The 20312-nt window shown below is 37.9% G+C and overlaps 1 protein-coding gene across 2 annotated transcripts in view; it reads left to right on the top strand.

Moving 5' to 3' along the window:
- The window catches only part of CA3 (carbonic anhydrase III), a 42710-nt gene extending 25325 nt beyond the window's left edge, over positions 1-17385 (top strand). The window contains exons 2-7 of one of the 2 annotated variants that reach the window (XM_011937096.1): positions 949-1146; positions 9464-9582; positions 10092-10184; positions 11524-11586; positions 12860-13015; positions 16585-17385. In XM_011937096.1, coding sequence (XP_011792486.1) covers positions 949-1146; positions 9464-9582; positions 10092-10184; positions 11524-11586; positions 12860-13015; positions 16585-16704 — 749 coding nt within the window. In that variant the 3' untranslated portion in view covers positions 16705-17385. The remainder of the gene's footprint in view (positions 1-948; positions 1147-9463; positions 9583-10091; positions 10185-11523; positions 11587-12859; positions 13016-16584) is intronic. The other variant, XM_011937097.1, reaches the window with a different exon arrangement.
- The last annotated feature ends 2927 nt before the right edge of the window (positions 17386-20312 follow it).

Here is a 20312-nt window from a genome sequence, read left to right as displayed (position 1 = left end):
AGCTGCGAGGCCACTGTCGAGGAATCACCGCGTCCGCCCGAGGCGCGCAGGGCCCGAAGGAGAGGAGGCGCAGCCCTGGCCGGGGGACCCGAGAACAGTCCCTCCCAGGTCCCGACCTGGGGATCATTTTAACCGGACCTAGGTGGAGGCGGGGAAGGGTTGTAACGGAAAATTCTAGTTGTTGATCGCAGAGAAATTAAGAGACCTCCCTTCCCCCTTCCCCCCACCTCAGTCCCCACCCCCCGGAATTTCAGCACCACCTGTGGCTAAGGCGCTCAGCACGAACTGTCCCGGGGCATTTTCCAGTGCTGGTTTGAATCCATGGCGCTGATTTCCGAGTTTTCCCTTCGTCTCTCGACTTCTAATGTTAGGGGGTCGGACACCAGGAATCAGGTTTTATCTTGGCCTCAGACCTGGTTCTTCGGAGCCAGCGGAGCAGAGAAGCATGCCTCGGCGCACCTAACGCATCTTTGGAGGGTGTGGGGCTTCCTAGGTAGTGGGGACCCTGACGGTTAAAGGAGGGGTGGACCCGGGGCCTGGGCAGTGAGGAAAGGATCCGGATCTCCTTGAATGTCTTAAGTGAGCTTGCATATCCCAAAATCCCAACCACAAGCCCTGACATTAGTGTCTGCCCAACTTCACTTGCTGAATTTCAGTAAAACGACTTTAAGATAGCTAATATTTATATAGCACGCAGTGATCTAAGAGCTTTACATATATGGATTCTAATTCTTACAGCGACATCTATGAGGTAAATTTCTAATTATTCCATATTACAAATGGGGAAACTGAGGCACAGATTACGTGTTTTGCCAAAATTACCCCACTGTTAAGTGGTGCTTCTAAAATTGGAACTGAGCAGATAGGCTCCGGAATGATTGTTCTTCTCTAGGGGTCTGGGTGTACCTTTCCCTACAATGGGGGATTCACAGGTCTTCTTTCCCCTAGGACCTGAGCACTGGCATAAGGACTTCCCCAATGCCAAGGGAGAGCGCCAGTCCCCTGTTGACATCGACACTCATACAGCCAAGTATGACCCTTCCCTGAAGCCCCTGTCTGTTTCCTATGATCAAGCAACTTCTCTGAGGATCCTCAACAATGGTCATTCTTTCAACGTGGAGTTCGATGACTCTCAGGACAAAGCAGGTCAGTGTTTAGAAAATAACTTGTGTATTTTAGACAGTAGCTGTTTTCCGAGCTTAATGGAAGGAGCCAGGAATAGTGGTAGGAACCCTCTTAATAGCACAGTTTGTCTCAGGACTCAAGGATGCCACCCTGATCATTTTCATTAGGTCTCAGATTCTGAGAAGTAGGCTAATTAGTTTGAAGTGTCCGGAGGCCGTTTCTCCTTTGTGAAATCCCTGACTTCTATGTAGGGCATTGAATAACTGCGATATGCCTGTGAAAAGTCACAAAAGGCTCAAAGTCCCCTAGAAATAAAGATCAATCATGATGAGATTTGCACTAATTGAACTTTTAAGATTGTAAAATATTTGTCTTCCAGAGTTGATGCGTATCCATTAAAAAGTATATCTTAGTGAGCCTTATCTTCAAAGTAGCAGCGAGAAGAGTAATAAAAAACGTGCCAATTTAAAATGCTGAAATTCTTGGAAAATGTTATGGGTATTTCTTAAGACTGGGCTAGTGTGATAAAGATGGCAGCATATTTTGATATCTACTCAAAAATTCATTCCACAAATGAAGATGTTGTAGAGTTGGTGGATATACCTGGCCCATCACTGACAAAACCAATTACCATATTTATTTGTAATAGAGCTGTTTACAGGATGCTCACTGTAAAAAAATAAATAAATAAATAAAAGTGCTGCTTTTTTTTTTTTTTTAATCTCTCTCTCTTTTGAAACAAGAGAACAATCCCATTCAGACATAGCTGCCTTCTTTGCTCAGCAGTTACTTTAATTGCCAGTGCCCTATTTTCCTGAGTGCTTTCCTCTGAAGGTCATTGAATGAAATGGTGCTGCAAACACATTTTGTTTGGTGGTGGGAGTGAGGGGAGTGGTGGAACAAAATGAGAAAGTTTTGGAGTAGTGACCTACGGTACTAATATATTGTATAACATGTAATTGTAACCATTTGGGTTGACTATTCTTTGTCAGCAGCTATCCTATATAGTCAGCTTGGTTTTGAAAAAAGAATTCTTCCCTCCTTTCAACTTTTAAAAAATTTGTGAACACCTGGCTTTCTGAAATGGTGAATCTGGAAGACAATTAGATGGGGGATAATGTGGAGATCATCTGAGAAATGTTTTCAACCTACCTGTGCCTGCCTGTGTGCACCCCACCCCAGTACACACATACATACATACACACACACACACTCACAATCATACTCACACATTCTGACTCAGTATGATGATTTATTAGAATCCAGTAAAGGTTGTACATTGAAGATAGTTCAGTGATTCTGCTACATTGCTTTCCCAAGCATTCCTCTCACTCCAAAGGAAGAGTATTATATAATTACATTAAACAATTTTTTTCTTGTAAAGAATACTGTATATTTATAACATGACAAGGCCAAAGGTCTCAAGGTATTACACATACAGAAAGGATACTGTAACATTTCATGTCTAGTCATTTACAAACCAAAAGAAGTGAGCTACTTTAGTCTGTAGCTGTACTTTTTGAAAGAGTCACAATGATGTCATTGTTTTCAATGGATGTAATGTCTACCAAATTTTATATCTCATTGGATGCTACATAGAAATTGGATACTTTGAGTCTTTTTTGGAACACTGAAGAAACAAATCTCCGACAAATGAAAGCAGATGAGGTTCCTTATAGTCCTTAGAAAATGGATAGTGAAATAAATTATTCTAGTAATACATATTATTGGAAAGTGGATTTCAACATATGGTCTGGTGGTTGTCAGCATAGACTGGGGTCAGAGAGACCTGGAGTTGCATTCTAGCTCTGCCGACAACTAGCTCAGAGACTTTGGGAGTAATACTGTCTAGGTTTTAGTTGTTTTTAACTGTAAAGTTGGAGTAACAATAGTGTCTGCCACAGTGGAAGGATGAAATGGGACAGTATATGTAAAGCACCTAGCCTAGTGCCTGGCGCATAGAAGTTCCTCAATAAATGGCCTCTGTTGTTGTCACAATTTGAACCCTTTGACCGCCTCTGTTAGACAATTGCTGTATATGTTGCACCTGAGATAAGATTTCTGAATAAACTTTTTCTTTAACAGCTTTAAGATTAGTTCCCATCATTGGATGGTATTTTAAAAATTTATTTTATATTTTCCGAAGCATTCTGTTTATCATACTGAATATGTACTTATTTTATGTATGAAGTTATTATATAGTTATATATTTTACCATGAATCTGTTAAACTTTGACAGATTTCTCCATAAGCAGTAACTAATTAGATCTAGCTACATTTTTAGCAGCTATTTCTTGTGGAGAGCAATGCATACATTTTTAAAGAAGTTGGCCATGTTTAGATTGTGAAACAGATGAAAACCATGGCGTTTAGGTAGGAGCTCCCACCCATGTCTTTAGAGACACATGTATTATCCACCTAGTTCTTCTACAAAAAAAAAAAAAAATCATTACTAACACCACTTAAATGCATGGGAAGCTAAGCATCATGAAAGCAGGGTGAAGGCCTGGTCCCTCTCCTGTTTCCCGGAGCCCATGCTGGAAATATCTAAAATAGAAAGACATAGAAATAGTAGACCCTGACTGCCACTTTGATAAGTGCAGAAAGGAAGTATTCCGAGGAACTATGGAAATGTGAAGGAGGCTTAGCAGTCTAACTGTGTAAGACAGGAGAGACTTTCCAGGGTAAATAAGGCTTATGTGGAGGCTTGAAGGATTTTGATGTCTTGGACAAGAGTCCAGGCAAAGAGAGATAGGAAATACCAGGGGACTTAAGAGAGCACAACATGTGCTCCAGAAAGGCAAGAAGGCATACTAAAAGCAAGGTCAGGAAGGACTTGCCCTTATTTGCATATGAAAGATTCCTGTGTAATTTTGCCTCTCTTTTCCACATTTTCAGTTACTTTGGTTAAACAAGGATGCAGAATATATTAAAATGTCAATATTAAGGGAAAAGACATCTACAGAATAAATTTTTAAAAATTATACCATGTGGAGGCCAGGCATGGTGGCTCACACCTGTAGTCCCAGCACTTTGGAAGGCTGAGACAGGCAGATCACTTGAGGTCAGGAATTCAAGACCAGCCTGGCCAACAGGGTGAAACCCCGTCTCTACTAAAAATACGAAAAAATGAACTGGGTGTTGTGGCATGTGTCTGTAACCCCAGCTACTCAGGAGGCTGAGGCAGGAGAATTTGGATCCTGGGAGGCGGAGGTTGCAGTGAGCCGAGACCACACCACTGCACTCTATCCTGGTGACAGCACAAGACTCCATCTCAAAACAAACAAACAAACAAACAAACAAACAAACAAACAAACAAAACCACACACAAAGAAAAAAACATGTGGAAAAACTCCCTTTAGACTTTTTTTTTTAAATAAAACAATCCTAGGCTCTCAAAGCCAAAACAAAGAGTAGAGATACTCTAGTTAAACTCACCTAAAATAAACATGAAGAAACTGAAGCCAAAGAGTTTAAATAACTTGCTAAGTCATCTCCTTGCTAGTTTGCTGGAGGGACTAAATAGCAATCACTTAAAAATAGAATTAGAATAAAAATATTTGAAAGATAACCATATTTGACATTTAGTTTGTACATACCATGTTTTTCAAAAACTGGCATTTTTTTCTGTACACTTAAGTCAAAAAGTTTTTTATTTTACTCATTTAATTTTAAAAAATCAACAGTTTAACATCTTTTTTTGTTAGGAGTTATTTTTGTGGTGGTAACATTTTTAGATTTCCTATACTTCTTATTTCCTGCATTTAAATGCAGTTCATTTACCTGTCTTCTTTGTCTTAATGAGATTTCAGCCTTCTAGAACTTCTCATAAATTGAGGTTTTCCAATATGCTTTAAATGTTCTCTTATATCCAAACTTAAGTACTTGGGTATCAGGAACTGAGTGGGTTGACTTTATTGCTGATTTAAGCTTGAGAGAATTTTTTAAACTGTGGAGTTAATAGGATTTAACTAGAAGCTTGGGTTAGAGCTCTCATCAATCTTCTAAATTCCTTTGAAAATAAGCCACCTTAAATTCACCTTCAGTTAATGAAAAATTGCTAATCCCTTTAGGTTTTTTAAAAAACTTATTAAATAATAACTCACCCTGCTTGAGATGTTTTATTAATGGCCTTATCTAGGAGAAAAGAATAGTAGTCAAATTATTAACTCCTGCTAACTTATTAACTTTTATTAAGGAGTTTAATACTCTCCTGCTTTATTGCAAAGTTAGGGACAAATTTTGAAAGCCAATGCCAGAATTATTGGGCCAACTCTTATCCAAGTCTTACATCATTTCTGTTTTTTAGAAATTGGAATTTTTAAAATCTGTTTGTTATTTCAAGGAAAGAGTAAAGGAAGCTGGATGAGTTTACCTGTGCTCTTTCTAAGTGACCTATTGTCTATATGACACAATGGATCTTCATACGTGGATCCTGCTTGACTTTCAGAGACTTGCTTTTGAAGCTCTAAAAGTTTTCTTCCACAGCAGTCCTAAGTTAAAAGAAAGCATAGCAACAAACGAAAGGGCTTGTCATGCACACAGTCATGGTGTCAGCAAAACCCTAAATACCTAGAAAATGGACCAACATATTCTAAACACTGTAGTTACTATATTCACATCAAAACAGCTTCTTTTTTTACTCCTATATAATTGCCACATAGCTTAAACCACAACTTCTGTTGAATTTCGACTGTGTTTACTCTAGTGAAAGTGACAGCTACACATCTTATTGCTTTAAAACAAATGGAACACGTGTATGTTTTTTATCCCCAGATTTGTCTATATTGGCATGTAGCCCTAGGATTATTGGCTGCTGCCAACAGGCAGAACAGTAATGCATGATTTTAACATTTTCAGGTTATTTATAGAAAAGATAGTCTTGAAAATGACATGTTTTCTGTAGAATTAGTCATTTGCTTCATTAGTAGGAAATCATTTAAATTTTATTTTTAAACTAAAGATTATTGGGACTAGTTTATTTATATTTTGGACTTAAAAGAAACTGTTGACATTCATTAAGGTCTTTAGTCTGTTACTCCAGTGCATCTTAATTTAGTTTAAGTGATCAGGGAGAAAAAATTTAAAAATATTAAATGTTCAGCTTTTAATTTGTATAAGCAATGCGATTCATTTCAATATTGCTAGATCTCTTATTTTTCTCAAAAAGTAATTTATATAATTTCCTCAAATAATATGTATAGGAAGACAGATTATTCTATAACATTACACTTAGTGCTTGTTTTGTGTTATATACAGAGTATATGTAATTGATGACAGATCATGAAAATTAAAATTGGTTGGAGCTCTTGATGTTGAGATTTGAATTTAAATTAAATTTGGGAGGTCTTGAAAAAACATTAGAGTAGAAAACTGTGTTTATTCTCCATCCCTCACAAAACACATTTCTGGGGCACAATAAACCATTGACTCTTTAAAGCGCCACTGCCATGGCTGGATTTTACAGAGAAAAAATATGCAGTTAGCAATTTCTGCTATTTTTAAAAATTATTTTTATATTAGAAAATAGATTTCATTTTAAACTGCAACAGTTTAGAAAATGGCATGTAGTCATTTAAATAAATAAGTAGATCCAGAATATAGCATAAAGTCCCTAACTTAAACCAAAATATTATCTTTTATTTTTCTCAAATAAAAAGTTTGAGTTTATGACAATTTATTATAACAATGTTTTTGAAGGACTTCATTGACTAAACTCCATGCTAAGAGTTTGCCAGAATTGCTGCCTTCTGTAGCAAGTAAACGTTAAAGATTTAATAACTTTGTCTAGTTACAGTGGGTTTCTAATCTTCATAGCAACGAGTTTTATTTTAACAGGGGCTAAAACAGGTACCTGGTGATAGTAGATTAGCACTGAATGTGTTTAATCATTGAGCCCAGAGTACTTTTTCTTTTTTTTTTTTTTTTAGTGTTAGCTGTTAGCAAGCATTGTTTAATAAAAGTTTGCACACACTCTTGCCTAATTCTGAATGTTCTTAGAAACAAATTAAGATGAAATTTTAAGATTTGTAAGAGAAAGAATAAGAATAAGAAATAGCAATAAACTTTATTCTCCTTAAAATGTAAGATCCTGCTATGATTCTTCACTGGGGAAAAAGAAGATACATTTAGAAAACTGGTTATCTCAGATGCTTAGTATGGTTTTATTTAGTTAGTTTTACCACTTGGTAGAATTAATGATGTGACAAATGACATTTGCTTCTTATTATCAGCCAGTTGGTTGCTAGCTTTAAAGAGTTATTATAAAGGATTTTTTTCAGTATTAATTTATTTCATGAACATATATTTAATTTTTAGGGGTATATTATTATTAAAAAAAAGGAATTCTTTCATTCTCTTAAAAAAAAAGTCTAGAATTAGAGGCTAATATTTCCTTATAGAATTATCAGGAAACATATTGTCATAATAAGTTGTTTTTGTGTTCCAAGAGATGTGACTTTGTCAGAATACATCCAAATTCATATTTCTTAGCAGATCTGAAACATAACACCATTTATAATTCTTTCTGTTTTCATTCTTCCTTTTTATCCTGGCCTACTGTAAAACAGATCTGGCAGCCAGAGGTTGTATCAGGAACCACAGAAAGACCTCACTGCTTAAATATCTTCAAAGCAGTGTTTCACTTTGAATAGATGAATGGGTGTTGCTGCCATGTAAGCATATTTAAGTGAAGCTCATGAACAAATCTTGTTATACAGAAGTTATCCCTTTGTTCTGCAATGCCAAAGTAAATTTGGGCTCATTATTTTATGGAATTATAAAGTAAAGCTAATAAAATACACTTATAGCAACAGATGTTTAATTCCCAGTACTAGAAAAATAAAATTTAAATTGTAGAACTAAACTACTTTTAAAAGCTTTTGAATATAATAGTTAAATCCCATTAATACATATAAAGTTAGGTACAGAGTTTCTTGGTGCATGGGAGAAAGAGTGATTTCACACTATTTTAATCCTCTGTCAAGACGCAACTTGTTAATTATGTACAGATAGTTCGTAGCCCAAGTATGTGAGTTTTAGTACTGATTTTGCTTAGTGAGGTTACGTTAACGCCAAAATAGTAGAATCATGGAATAGTTATCAAGTTAGAATTTTAAGTTCTTAGAGCTAATAGAGCACATTACACTGCATATAGAAGACGATCCATAAATTATTAGTAAAATAGTAAATGATTTAGTGTATCCACTTTACAGATGAGTAAATTAAGGTCAAAGAGGTTTAATAAAAATTTTTGGGTGGGCACGGTGGTTCATGCCTGTAATCCGGGCACTTTAGGAGGCCAAGGTGGATGGATCACTCAAGCTCAGGAGTTCCAGACCAGCCTGGGCAACAAGGCAAGACTCTGCCTCTACTAAAAATATAAAAATTAGCTGGACATGGTAGTGCACGCCTGTAATCCCAGCTGCTCGGGAGGCTGAGGCACGAGAATCACTTGAATTCTGCTTGAGGTGGAGGTTGCAGTGAGCTGAGATCACACCACTGCACTCCAGGCTGGGCAACACAGCAAGATTTTGTTCAAAAAATAATAATAGCCAGGATGGTCTCGATCTCCTGACCTCGTGATCAGCCCACCTCAGCCTCCCAAAGTGCTGGGATTACAGGTGTGAACCACCATAATAATAATAATAATTTAAAAATAAATAAATAAATAATAAAAAATTAAGGGGACAAAGCTAGCCAGCAGCAGTGACAGTCCAAATTCTAAAGAATTTGGGAAGCCTATATAAGGATAATTGGATTTTGCAATGTTAAGATCAATGGAATACTTATTTCACAAATTCGGGTGTGTAAGAACTGGTATCAGAGTTTAGTAAACCAGGCTGTATGGCAGCCGTCGGGCCTTGGTAGAACAGACGGTCCCACGTTTGCAAGTGTATGTAGCAGACCAATTATTTGGCCAGTAGCTGCATGGGCACTTCCTAAATGGTTCACAGAGGGATTATTAGTTTCACTTAAAATTTTCTCTCTCTAGACCTGAATCTATGACTCTAAAACAAATCCAGAAAAAGGAATCAGTATGCTCAGAAAGAAAGATGTGAAAAGCATCCTTTCTCCAGACAACACATGTGAGGAATAAAAACAGACGAAGTGATTTTGTTCAGCACCATAGACTAAACTTGACTCTGGATTGAATTTTCAGAGTGAAATGCGATGAAAGGCAAACATTTAGTGCTGTAAAACAGAACTAAAGATGGTGATATTTAGATGTGTGTTTCATGTGCGTGTGTGTGTATGAGTGTATGTGTGTATACATATGTATGTATGTGTATGCAGATACATACATATATGTTATATGTATATATGTTTTTAATTATAGTGCTCAAGGGAGGACCCCTGGATGGCACTTACAGACTGATTCAGTTTCACTTTCACTGGGGTTCACTTGATGGGCAAGGTTCTGAGCATAGTGTGGATAAAAAGAAATACACTGCAGAGGTAAGATATACTTTTTTTTTTTCTTTCCAGGGAAAAATGTTTGTAAGTTGATAGCATTAATTTCAAAAGCTTAATTTGTAAATTCAACTCACACCCAGTGAGCCACTTCTTTTACAAAAGACCTTCATATTTGCTTTTTCTAACCTTTAATTGTGACATCATACTTAATGCTGCAGAACTTTCTCTACTGTCTCCAACTCCACCATTTGCAAAAAGTAAACAGACTCAAATTAAAGGATCCTGTTTTAACATAAATTTGGATATCAAATGTGTGCCTTGTGTCAAAACTGTACATTTCTTTTGTCTTAGAGTTATTGATGAAAACACTTGCTATTATACCAAGTACTCTGTGGATAATTAGAATTAAAATGAAAGGAAAGTTTTGATTTAAAATTATCCGTATTTTCAATTTCCTAAGTAACCTTTACTGTGAGAAAAAGACCCTTGGACAAACTCTGTCGGCTTTGATTGTGTAAACCACTCACTGTGGCTTTGTCTCTTCGCCTTAGCTTCACTTGGTTCACTGGAACACAAAATACGGGGATTTTGGGAAAGCTCTGCAGCAACCCGATGGACTGGCCGTTCTAGGTATTTTTTTGAAGGTTAGTTGATGGCCCAATTATTTCTTTTTTTCCTATTTTTAATAAAGAATGACCAGACAGAACATTTGTCACATACAGGACATTCTACAAAAGAGCTTAGGAAATGCCTTTGTCCCTGAAATGTTTTCAAGTTTATCTCCTCCTTTCATATCTGCTAGTTGCAGTGGAGATGGAGGACAGAAAGACAATAGGAGAGGTGTTTATTCGGTACTGTTTAGATGTAAATGTGAAGAACATAAAGAGATCAACTTGGGTGATTGCTAGGTGTTTGTTTTCTTTTCATTTAACCTGAGGCTAAACAGTACTATATCATGATAAAGTAAGATCAGGTTCTGAAGAGGGGAAGGACGGTGAATTTCAGGCAACAGTGGGACATAACTGGTTGAGCTGCCCTCTGAACAGTGGTAAAGGGGAATGGAGAAAGGTCTGGACTGGAGATTTATGAGCTCTGATTCATATGTTGAGGTGAAAGCTACAGGTGTCTATGAAATCATCCAAGTGCAGCACGAAGAGGGAGATGAGAAAGCTGCGCAGGGAGCAATCCTGAGAAACTGCAAAATGTAAGGCCTTTATAAGGGGACAGATGCAAATTAAACAACTTAAAAGGGGTCAGGCGTGGTGGCTTACACCTGTAATCCCTGCACCTTGGGACACCAAGGCAGGAGGATAGTTTGAGGCCGGGAGCTCAAGACCAGCCTGGGCAACATAGCGCCATTCCATCTCTATAAAATTTTTAAAAAATTAACTGGGCATAAAACAAACAAACAAACACAAAAACACAAAATTAGCTGGGCATGGTAGTGTATACCTGCAGTCCCAGCTACTCGGGAGGCCAGGGCAGGAAAATCACTTGAGCCTGGGGGTTTGAGGTTACAGTGAGCTATCATCATGCCACTGCACTACAGGCTGGGTGATAGAGTAAGACTCTGACTCTAAAAAACAAGGCAAGAGTTAAGAGAGATTTGGGATGTTGGAAGGCATAGGGAAAGCCAAAGAAGAAGATAATTTTTAAAAAGAAGAGATGACCATGGTGTAAAGTCCTACAAGGAAATCAAGGCAAGTCCTTGAAGAGTATTCTGAAAGTTAGAGGTCACTAGGGATAATTGAGCCAGTGGTTTCAGGAGTACCATCTGAGTGGAAGCCGAGGCAGGTTGAAGATTCGGTGAAAGTAGGCAAGTCTATGGTGTCAGTGTCATCAAGCCAGTACTGATGGGTATCATGTATAAAGTGGAGGATTTGGGCTATTTGGATGTTTTCTAATAGAGCTACCCAAATAAAAATAAAAACTGGTACAGTACCAACTGGGTGATAGTATCTTGCCCTTTATGTTTTTCTTTAGGTTGGCAGTGCTAAACCGGGCCTTCAGAAAGTTGTTGATGTGCTGGACTCCATTAAAACAAAGGTAAATTTGAATTTTCTGCTACCTTCTTAGGGTACTGATTTTCGATACTCCATTGGTTTTAGAAATTTCTTTTGATCAAATTGCACAGTCTCAATGACATGTGGTATTTGGATGAGCAGTTAATAAAGGTAGAATATTCCTTAAATATTTAATGTTTCTTTCAACAAAGTTGATCCTAATGCTAGCATAATTCTAAGACTTGTGTTTATTTAATCTTGTTGCCCCATCATTTGAACATCCATATGTAAGAGTCAGAGAATCTTATGACTGCAAGGCGGTTCAAAGGTCCTCTAGTCAAATTATTCACTCATTCACACAGCAGATATTTGTTGAGTATGTACTGTGTGCCAGTCGCTTTGCAAACAAGTAGACACAATGGTGAACAAGATAAACAAGGCCCTGTTTCATGGAGATTTCTATTCTATAACCTCTTTGCATTCATTCATCCTGCATTTAAATCCTCTCTACAGCATAGTTGTATTGAGGTCGTTGAGCATCTGTTTAAACACTACAGTCACTTCCCGTAATGGGGAACTTATCACCAGGGGCAGCCCTGGCTTTAGAAAGCTGATCCTCACATTGAAGCAACATCTATCCTCTGAAATGCTCACTCTACACCCTTGGCTTGAGCCCCTTGAATTCATAGAATAAACCTGATCTCTCTTCCACATAACCCTACTCTCTCTCTACTCTGTTTTTTCACCTACCTCAAGCTAATTATCTTTAGTTCCCTTTAACTATTCTCATATGACATCATTTTCTCTCTTTGCCACCACCTTGTCACTCTTCCAGTAAATCATTCCTGTTTGCTTGAAAAGTGTAGTGTCCAAAACAGAATGTAGTTATTTGATTCTGACCTAGAGCGAGAAAATCACCTCCTCATCAGGGATACCCTGTTTCTGTTATTGCAATCTGAAGTCACCTTATTTTAGTGGCAGCAGTATCACTTTAAATACTGGGTGTGATCAGTTAATGACTTAATGGAGAATGTAAGGGATCATTTTAGATAAAAGGCCAAGATGAAAAATGGACATGTGAAAATAGTTTTTTGTTTTGTTTTGTTTTGTTTTGCTAAGACCTGCCACATATTTTCAAGTCGAATGTCTTCTGTTAATTTCTTTTTATTTTGTTTGCCAGTGAATATAGGACCTCTCTTTTAAAAAGTGTTTTTGACCATCAGAGAGGAGTATACCTATTTGTGTCTCCTGCTTTCCTACCTTCCTCCTACTCTGTCAATGTGATGGTTTGAACCTGCATATTTGCTTTGTTCTAGGGCAAGAGTGCTGACTTCACTAACTTCGATCCTCGTGGTCTCCTTCCTGAATCCTTGGATTATTGGACCTACCCAGGCTCACTGACCACCCCTCCTCTTCAGGAATGTGTGACTTGGATTGTGCTCAAGGAACCCATCAGCGTCAGCAGCGAGCAGGTTGGTTTTCTAATGACAGGTCTGTTTACAGGTGGAGCATTTAGTCAAGGCAGAAGACCTTGGCCTCCAGAGTGAGAGAGACCTGAGATTTAATGCTTCTGCTACTTCTTGCTATGGAAATAGTGCCTTTGACGGTGCTCAGCAAATAAACAGCATTCAGTAAATCTTTGTTGTTATTAGCTATAAACTTACACAGTTTGTTTAGCCTGTAAAATTGAATAGTCATTGTAAAGATTCAATGAGAAAGGTATCTGTCACCTAATAAACGCTTTTTTTTTTTTTGCCAGTTTTGAGGAAACTGAGGCTTAGAAAAGTGAGAGTTCATATTCAAGGTTACACAGATATCAGTGAATTCCCGGCTTACTACTCACTCACATAAGAGCTTTCTGCAGTTTTATTTATATTAGAATGCATTTCTGAATCCTGACAGGTGAGAGTCATCCCTGGGAGAACACGTATCTATTAAAACTTACTCCAGGTTGCTTTAGAGGCTTAGAGCAGGTATTCTTACATTTCCAATACACTGTATTGTGTGATGTTCAAGTGATTAATGCAGCTTCTAAGTCACTGATGAGTGGCCACAAAAGTGGATACAAATGAATTTTTCCTAGACTTGTCTCTTAGCACACAGTTGAAATGTAGAAAGTGAACATTCCTTAGGATTCACAAGAGGTTGAATCCTGAATAATTTAAGGAGAGCTTTAGGAGCCAACAATCTTGAAAATGGTAACTATGTGAGTAGTGACAGTGTGATTTAAACCTACAAAAATGCTGAATAATAGAGGTTTAGAGCTGCAATGTGCAATAGAGATTATGTTGTCCAACTTTCTTATTTCACTGGCTTGAATCACATTGATCAACAACAGTCTGAGAAACAGGAAAATTGAAGTGTTTTCCCCTCAGCTACCTTGGGACAGAATCAGGTCTGGGAGCAAGGATTCTATTCCTGTGTCCTCCTTTAGAATATGGACTTATGAATGCTGAAGATGCTTCACATCTTTCTTTAAAGGAAATATATATCTGACTGGAAAATTACTTGTAGCATATCAACGTGGGCCTAAAAAATAGCATGCTTGTCTTGTAGTATGTCACTTGAAGATTGACCTTGTAGTAATAAGATATTTGAGCAAGCTTCTGAAGTTATAGTGTAAGGAAAGATTATAATGCCACTTTGCTATGTAGATGCAGTGGTTACGTTGTAATTTAAAACATGGAAGCTTTTTCTTCTTTCACTGAGAGCAATCCAACTTTAAAGCAATAGTCTGACATTTAGAGCCATTATAACAAATAGATTTACGGCATATACACACCCACAGGCCAAAATACACATATAGATAAGGGCAGTTGAACCTACTGCATTAATCCCTGTGCCCTGAGTTTGCTCTTTAAAGTTGAAAGTGGTATTAAACAAATAATGTTAATTGCATATATTGGCAAAATACCAATAGGGCTATTCTTCTTGTCCTGTAACATGGAGTCTGGAGGGAGGCTCATGCTCAGCTCAGGAAGCTAGGGCTCCAGGTCCTCCTCTGTCTGATTCCCTTGACTTGGCCTTGCCCATCTTCAGGTGAGGACTTCATCCTCAAGGTAGTTGCAATAGCATTTTGAGCATCACATCTGGATACAACCACTTCTTGAGGAGGAAATGAATACCTCTTCCGTTGGCTCCCTAGGAGCAGAGAAGCTTTTCCCTGAAGGCCCCTAGCAAACCTTTCACTTCTCACTGGCTAGAATTGCGTTTCTTACTTAGTCCCTAGCCAGGGAATGTGATCATTTTGGCCTGTGGGTGTGTATACACCATAAATCCATTTGCTATAATGGCTCTAAATGTCAGACTATTGCTTTAAAGTTGGATTGCTCTCAGTGAAAGAAGAAAAAAATTCCATGTTTTAAATTATAACGTAAACCCTGCATCTACAAAACAGAGTGGCATTATAATCTTTCCTTACACTACAACTTCATTACCCTACTGAGGCTTACAGGGAGAAGGCAGATGTCTGTTAATGAGGAAGTATGGGGGTGGGGGGTGTGGATTTTAGGTAAGCAGTATAACGGGTCTGCTAATTCTGCTACCTTTATTTTCTGTATTCAGGCTCTGTCTCTGTGATGCTAAAATAATGAGTCAAGTTGACTAATGTGATGAGTGTAATTTAATTGGTGCAGTGAGAAACAGAAATCGGTTATACTGGTTTGATCAAAAGTTTGACCTGATTACACTTTATGAACAGACTCTCTTTCAGATTGCTGGAATTCTGTTGCAATGAGTCAACCCTATATATCTTTAGAATGCTCCCTAGCATTCAGTAACCATAGCTGTACATGTTATGTGCATGGAAGGTGGCTTTATGGGAGTGATTGAGAGACTATTACCGGACAAAAGAAATCAGGTTAAAGGCTGTTGATTCCTGGGCTGCTGTATTACTGCCCAAACCACCCTTTTTCATTTGGATCAAGTCTTGGTTAGAGGGAGGAAAGTAGCACTTTTTAAGAACCTTGAAGAAGTGGGAGACTGTTTAATGGCTTCCTGTATCTCAGTGGTGGCCAGTAAACTGAAACAAGTTTACAAGGGAATAAAAATCAGCCAGTGACAAGGGGTTCTAATGTTAAATGCATATATTGGCAAAATACCAATAGGGCTATGTAGGGTGATTAGCATTCACAATTGTTCACTAAAATGCTGTTTTTAAAACAGGGAAGTAGAAAGGTTGAGTGCAACTCCATAACATGAGATAAATTGAGCTAGTTAAGGCAAATCAGCCTGGGCAAATTCATTTTTGTGTTTTTGTGTATTTGGAGATGCCAGCTCGTCACTCAGCCCATAGAGCTTACAGGTCCTGACCACTTGATCTAATTGTACAGATGTGATAGTTTGTCTTCCCTGGGGCAGAAAACAAACTTTAATTTGAAACCAAAATTGTTATTATTTTGCATCTAAAGGTATGAGTTTATAGACTTTTGAGATTAAATTTAAAATTAAAAGGCCACTGAAAATTTCCTTTAAAAATGGCCCCAATGAATTTGTGTATTTTGTATAAATTGGTTTGTCATATTAAAGCATGCGTACATAATCTGTATGTGATTATGTATTTATTAGGAATCAAATTGAATTTTGACCTTTGATGCACAGCACTGTGAATGTTGGGGAATGTAATTTTTGTTTGTTTTTGTTTCTGCTTTTTGAGACAGAGCCTTGCTCTGTTGCCTAGGCTGGAGTGCAGTGGCGCAATCTCAGCTCATTGCAATCTCTGCCTCCAGGGTTTAAATGATTCTCGTGCTTTAGCCTCCCGAGTAGCTGAGATTACATGTGTGCCACCATGCCTGGCTAATTTTTTCTTTTTTTTTTTTTTTTTTAGTAGAGACAGGGTTTTGCCATGCTGGCCAGGCTGGTCTCGAATTGCTGACCTCAAGTGATCCATCTGCCTCAGCCTTCCAAAGTGCTGGGATTACAGGCATGAGCCACCGTGCCTGGCAGGGGAATGTATTTAAAGATACAACACAAGCATATAACTGAAACGTTTCACAAGCATATTGTGAAACGTTAATTATCAATGTTTTATTGTGTCTTTTAGATGTTGAAATTCCGTAAACTTAACTTCAATGGGGAGGGTGAACCTGAAGAACTGATGGTGGACAACTGGCGCCCGGCTCAGCCACTGAAGAACAGGCAAATCAAAGCTTCCTTCAAATAAGATGGTCCCATAGCCTGTATCCAAATAATGAATCTTCGGGTGTTTCCCTTTAGCTAAGCACAGATCTGCCTTGGTGATTTGGACCCTGATTGCTTTGTGTCTGGTTTTCGAGACGCTTCATCTCTTACTTGATAGGCTTACTAATAAAATGTGAAGACTAGATCAATTGTCATGCTTGACACAACTGCTGTGGCTGGTTGGTGCTTTGTTTATGGTAGTAGTTTTTCTGTAACACAGAATATAGGATAAGAAATAAGAATAAAGTACCTTGACTTTGTTCACAGCATGTATGGTGATGAACACTCAATTGTTCACTAAAATGCTGCTTTTAAAACATGGGAAAGTAGAATGATTGAGTGCAAATCCATAGCACATGATAAATTGAGCTAGTTAAGGCAAATCAGGTAAAATAGTCATGATTCTATGGAAAAAATAAATGTTCATGATTCCAAGATGTTATATTAAGGAAAAACTTTAAAAATTATTTAGTAAAGCTATCTTAAATATGATTTATGTTGTAATTTAGTGGCTTTTGAATTACTGAGATGTAAATGAAGTATTATCTGTAAAAATTGTTATAATTAGAGTTGTGATACAGAGTATATTTCAATTCAGACAATATATCATAACTTAATAAATATTGTATTTTAGATATATTCTCTAATAAAATTCAGAATTCTATTCTGGGTTATTTTATTGTGGACTGAGTAGTGGGTAATACAGTAATGGAGGAACAAATGTCTACTTTTACAATTCATAATTCCTTATTAATAATGAGCCATCATAATTGGCTTACTGATAATTGAAGAAGTCTCCATAAAAGGAAAACTCTGGAGGTCATTTACTTATTATGCCAAGTACCGTTTTAAGTGCTTTCTGAGCATTCATGTGATCTTCATGACAATCCTATGAAGATTAATTCTGCAAGAGAAATGATTACATTAAAAGTAGCAAGGTAGAGAAGGGGGAAGAGTCTGCACACTGAATCAATATAAGGCCCTTGGGAATAAAATAAATAAAAGTTCATTTTATTAAAAAAGGGAATTCAATTGATACCCAGAAGTGATATAATAATTTGAATTTTAAAAAGAGAAATTAAACTGAGCATGGTGGCTCACTCTGGTAATCCCAGTACTTTGGGAGGCTGAGGCAGGATGATTGCTTTAGGCTGGCAGTTTGAGACCAGCCTAGGCAACATAGTGAGGCCTTGTCTCTATAAAAAATGTAAAAATTATTCGACCGTGGTGTTGCATACCTGTAGTCCTAACTACTTGGGAGTCTCACGCACAAGGATCACATGAGCCCAGGCATTCAAGTCTGTAGTAAGCTATGATTGCACCACTGTACTCCAGTCTTGGTGACAGAGTGAGACCCTGTCTCTAAAGAAACACACAAATAATCAAAAAAGATGAATTATACAACTATTACAGACAGGAAAGAGTGAATAAATGAAATAAAAATCTCTTACTATTATGCCTTTCTGGATTTAGCTCTGTGCCTTGACCATGGAGTCTTTGGCTAATGAGTTATTCTGGAAAACGAAATAGAACACATATCAGGTTCTACACATCAGGGAATAAAAACTCGTTGCTTTAGATAGAAAATTTCCTAAACTCACCTTAGATCTTTACCTAACTCAAGCTTACAAAGATTTTATTCTATGTTTTCTACCAAATCATAGGTCTAAGAGCCAATTTGAGTTAACTTTTTTATATGGTATGAGGTAAGGATTTAAGTTCAGTTTTTTGGCCTGAGGATCCAACTTTCCTAGCACCATTTGTAGAAAAGACTATCCTTTCCCCACTGAATTGTTTTGGTAACTTTGTAGATCAAGTAACCAAAACAACTTACTCTCTCACCTGTTTTCCTAAAGAATTGTACTGAGTTTGATTATTTGTTTTGAATCCCAGCTCTTCTCAACCTCTCTGATCCTGGGTATATATTGAGAGTGACACCCAGGATTGTTGCTTTTTTTTTCTCTTTGAGATAGGATCTCACTCTGTGGCCCAGGCTGGACTACAGTAGCATGATGGTACGATCTCAGCTCACTGCAACCTCTTCCTCCAGGGCTCGAGTGATCCTCCTGCCTCAGCCTCCCCAGTAGCTGGGACCACAGGTGTGCACCACTACACCTGGCTATTTTTTTGTATTTTTAGTAGAGACAAGGTCTCACCATGTTACCCAGGCTGGATTGTTGTGCTTTATTTGCTACAGCTCATCTCATCTTCCTTGGGACCACCCTCGTCTCCAATCCCCACTCAGTGGCGGCAGGGCGGCTGGCAATTAAAACTTGTCAGTAAAGGACATCTCAGTTTGTTCAGGTTTCAGCAGTCTTTTTTCGGGTTTTTATTCTCCACTCATACCAGCCCACACAGATGGTGTCTGGGTGACAGAGGAGAGGGCCCAGGATCTGTATAATGCCCCCTAGATCCTTGCTGGCCTCTGTTGTGGGGTGGCCTAGGCTGGCCCTGGCTCCATCTGTGTCTGCTGACGTTTGGTCTGTTCCATCTGGTTTTTGGAAGTACTAATAGCAGAAGGCTTATCCCCACCATTGCCTCTAGTTGCAAAGTCTAAAGCTCTTCATTTATGACCCTGGGGAAGGGTTCAGGTGAATCTTGTTTCCAGAAAGGAGCAGTAAAAGGGAAGCCTCTGTCATACAGGAAGAATCACACAGAGGCAACCTATCTTCTGATGAAGAGCCAGTTTCCTTGCTTTTCCTTATCACCCAGATTGGACCCTTAAAGAATAAGGACAAAGAAGGACACTAGTATCTGACATCTTTGCTTAATTCTTCTCTCCCCTTCTTCACACAGGGTCAGAAAAGGTTGGTTTGTCCTTCCCTGTATGGCAGCAGATTCTCTTGTACCCTGTTTCTTTCTGAAAGCAGCATTCACCTGGTGCCTTCCTCAGAGTCATAATAGCAGACAAAATGCACAGAAAGAAAAACTAGTTTTACGATAGGAGAAGGGCCATCAGAAAATATTTCAAAATTAGGACCCATGTTACACTTAGCAATATGCTGCTGCCAAAGACTCAGTGAGATTTCTTTAGTCCACTTGGTAAAATCTAGAAGTTCAACTTGTGTTTCTCTCCTGTCTCCATCTCTTCTCCGCCCCTGACCTCTGCCTCTAATATAAGTAATCTATATGCCCCTGACATCCACCCCTACTGTAAGTAATCTATAGTGCTTCCATGTTTAACAAAAGGTAGCATCATTACTTTTATTTTTTAAATTTTTTATTTTTTATTTCAATAGATTTTTGGGGAACAGGTGGTGTTTGGTTACATGAATAAATTCTTTAGTGGTGATTTCTGCGATTTTGGTGCATCTATCACCTGAGTAGTATACACTGTACCCAATATTCAGTATTTTATCCATCACCACTGCATCCATGCCAACATCTATTATTTTTTTATCTTTTGATTATGGCCATTCTTGCAGGAGTGAGGTGGTATTACATTGTGGTTTTGATTTGTATTCCCTGATAATTAGCGATGTTGAGCATTTTTCCATATGCTTACTAGTCATTTGTAATTCCTCTTTTGAGAATTGTCTATTCATGTCCTTAGCCCACTTTTTGATGGGATTATTTGTTTTTTTCTTGCTG

This window comes from Colobus angolensis, unplaced genomic scaffold, assembly GCF_000951035.1.
Source record: "Colobus angolensis palliatus isolate OR3802 unplaced genomic scaffold, Cang.pa_1.0 Scaffold16, whole genome shotgun sequence".
Taxonomy (NCBI): domain Eukaryota; kingdom Metazoa; phylum Chordata; class Mammalia; order Primates; family Cercopithecidae; genus Colobus; species Colobus angolensis.
This window is presented reverse-complemented; position numbering and strand designations above follow the sequence as displayed.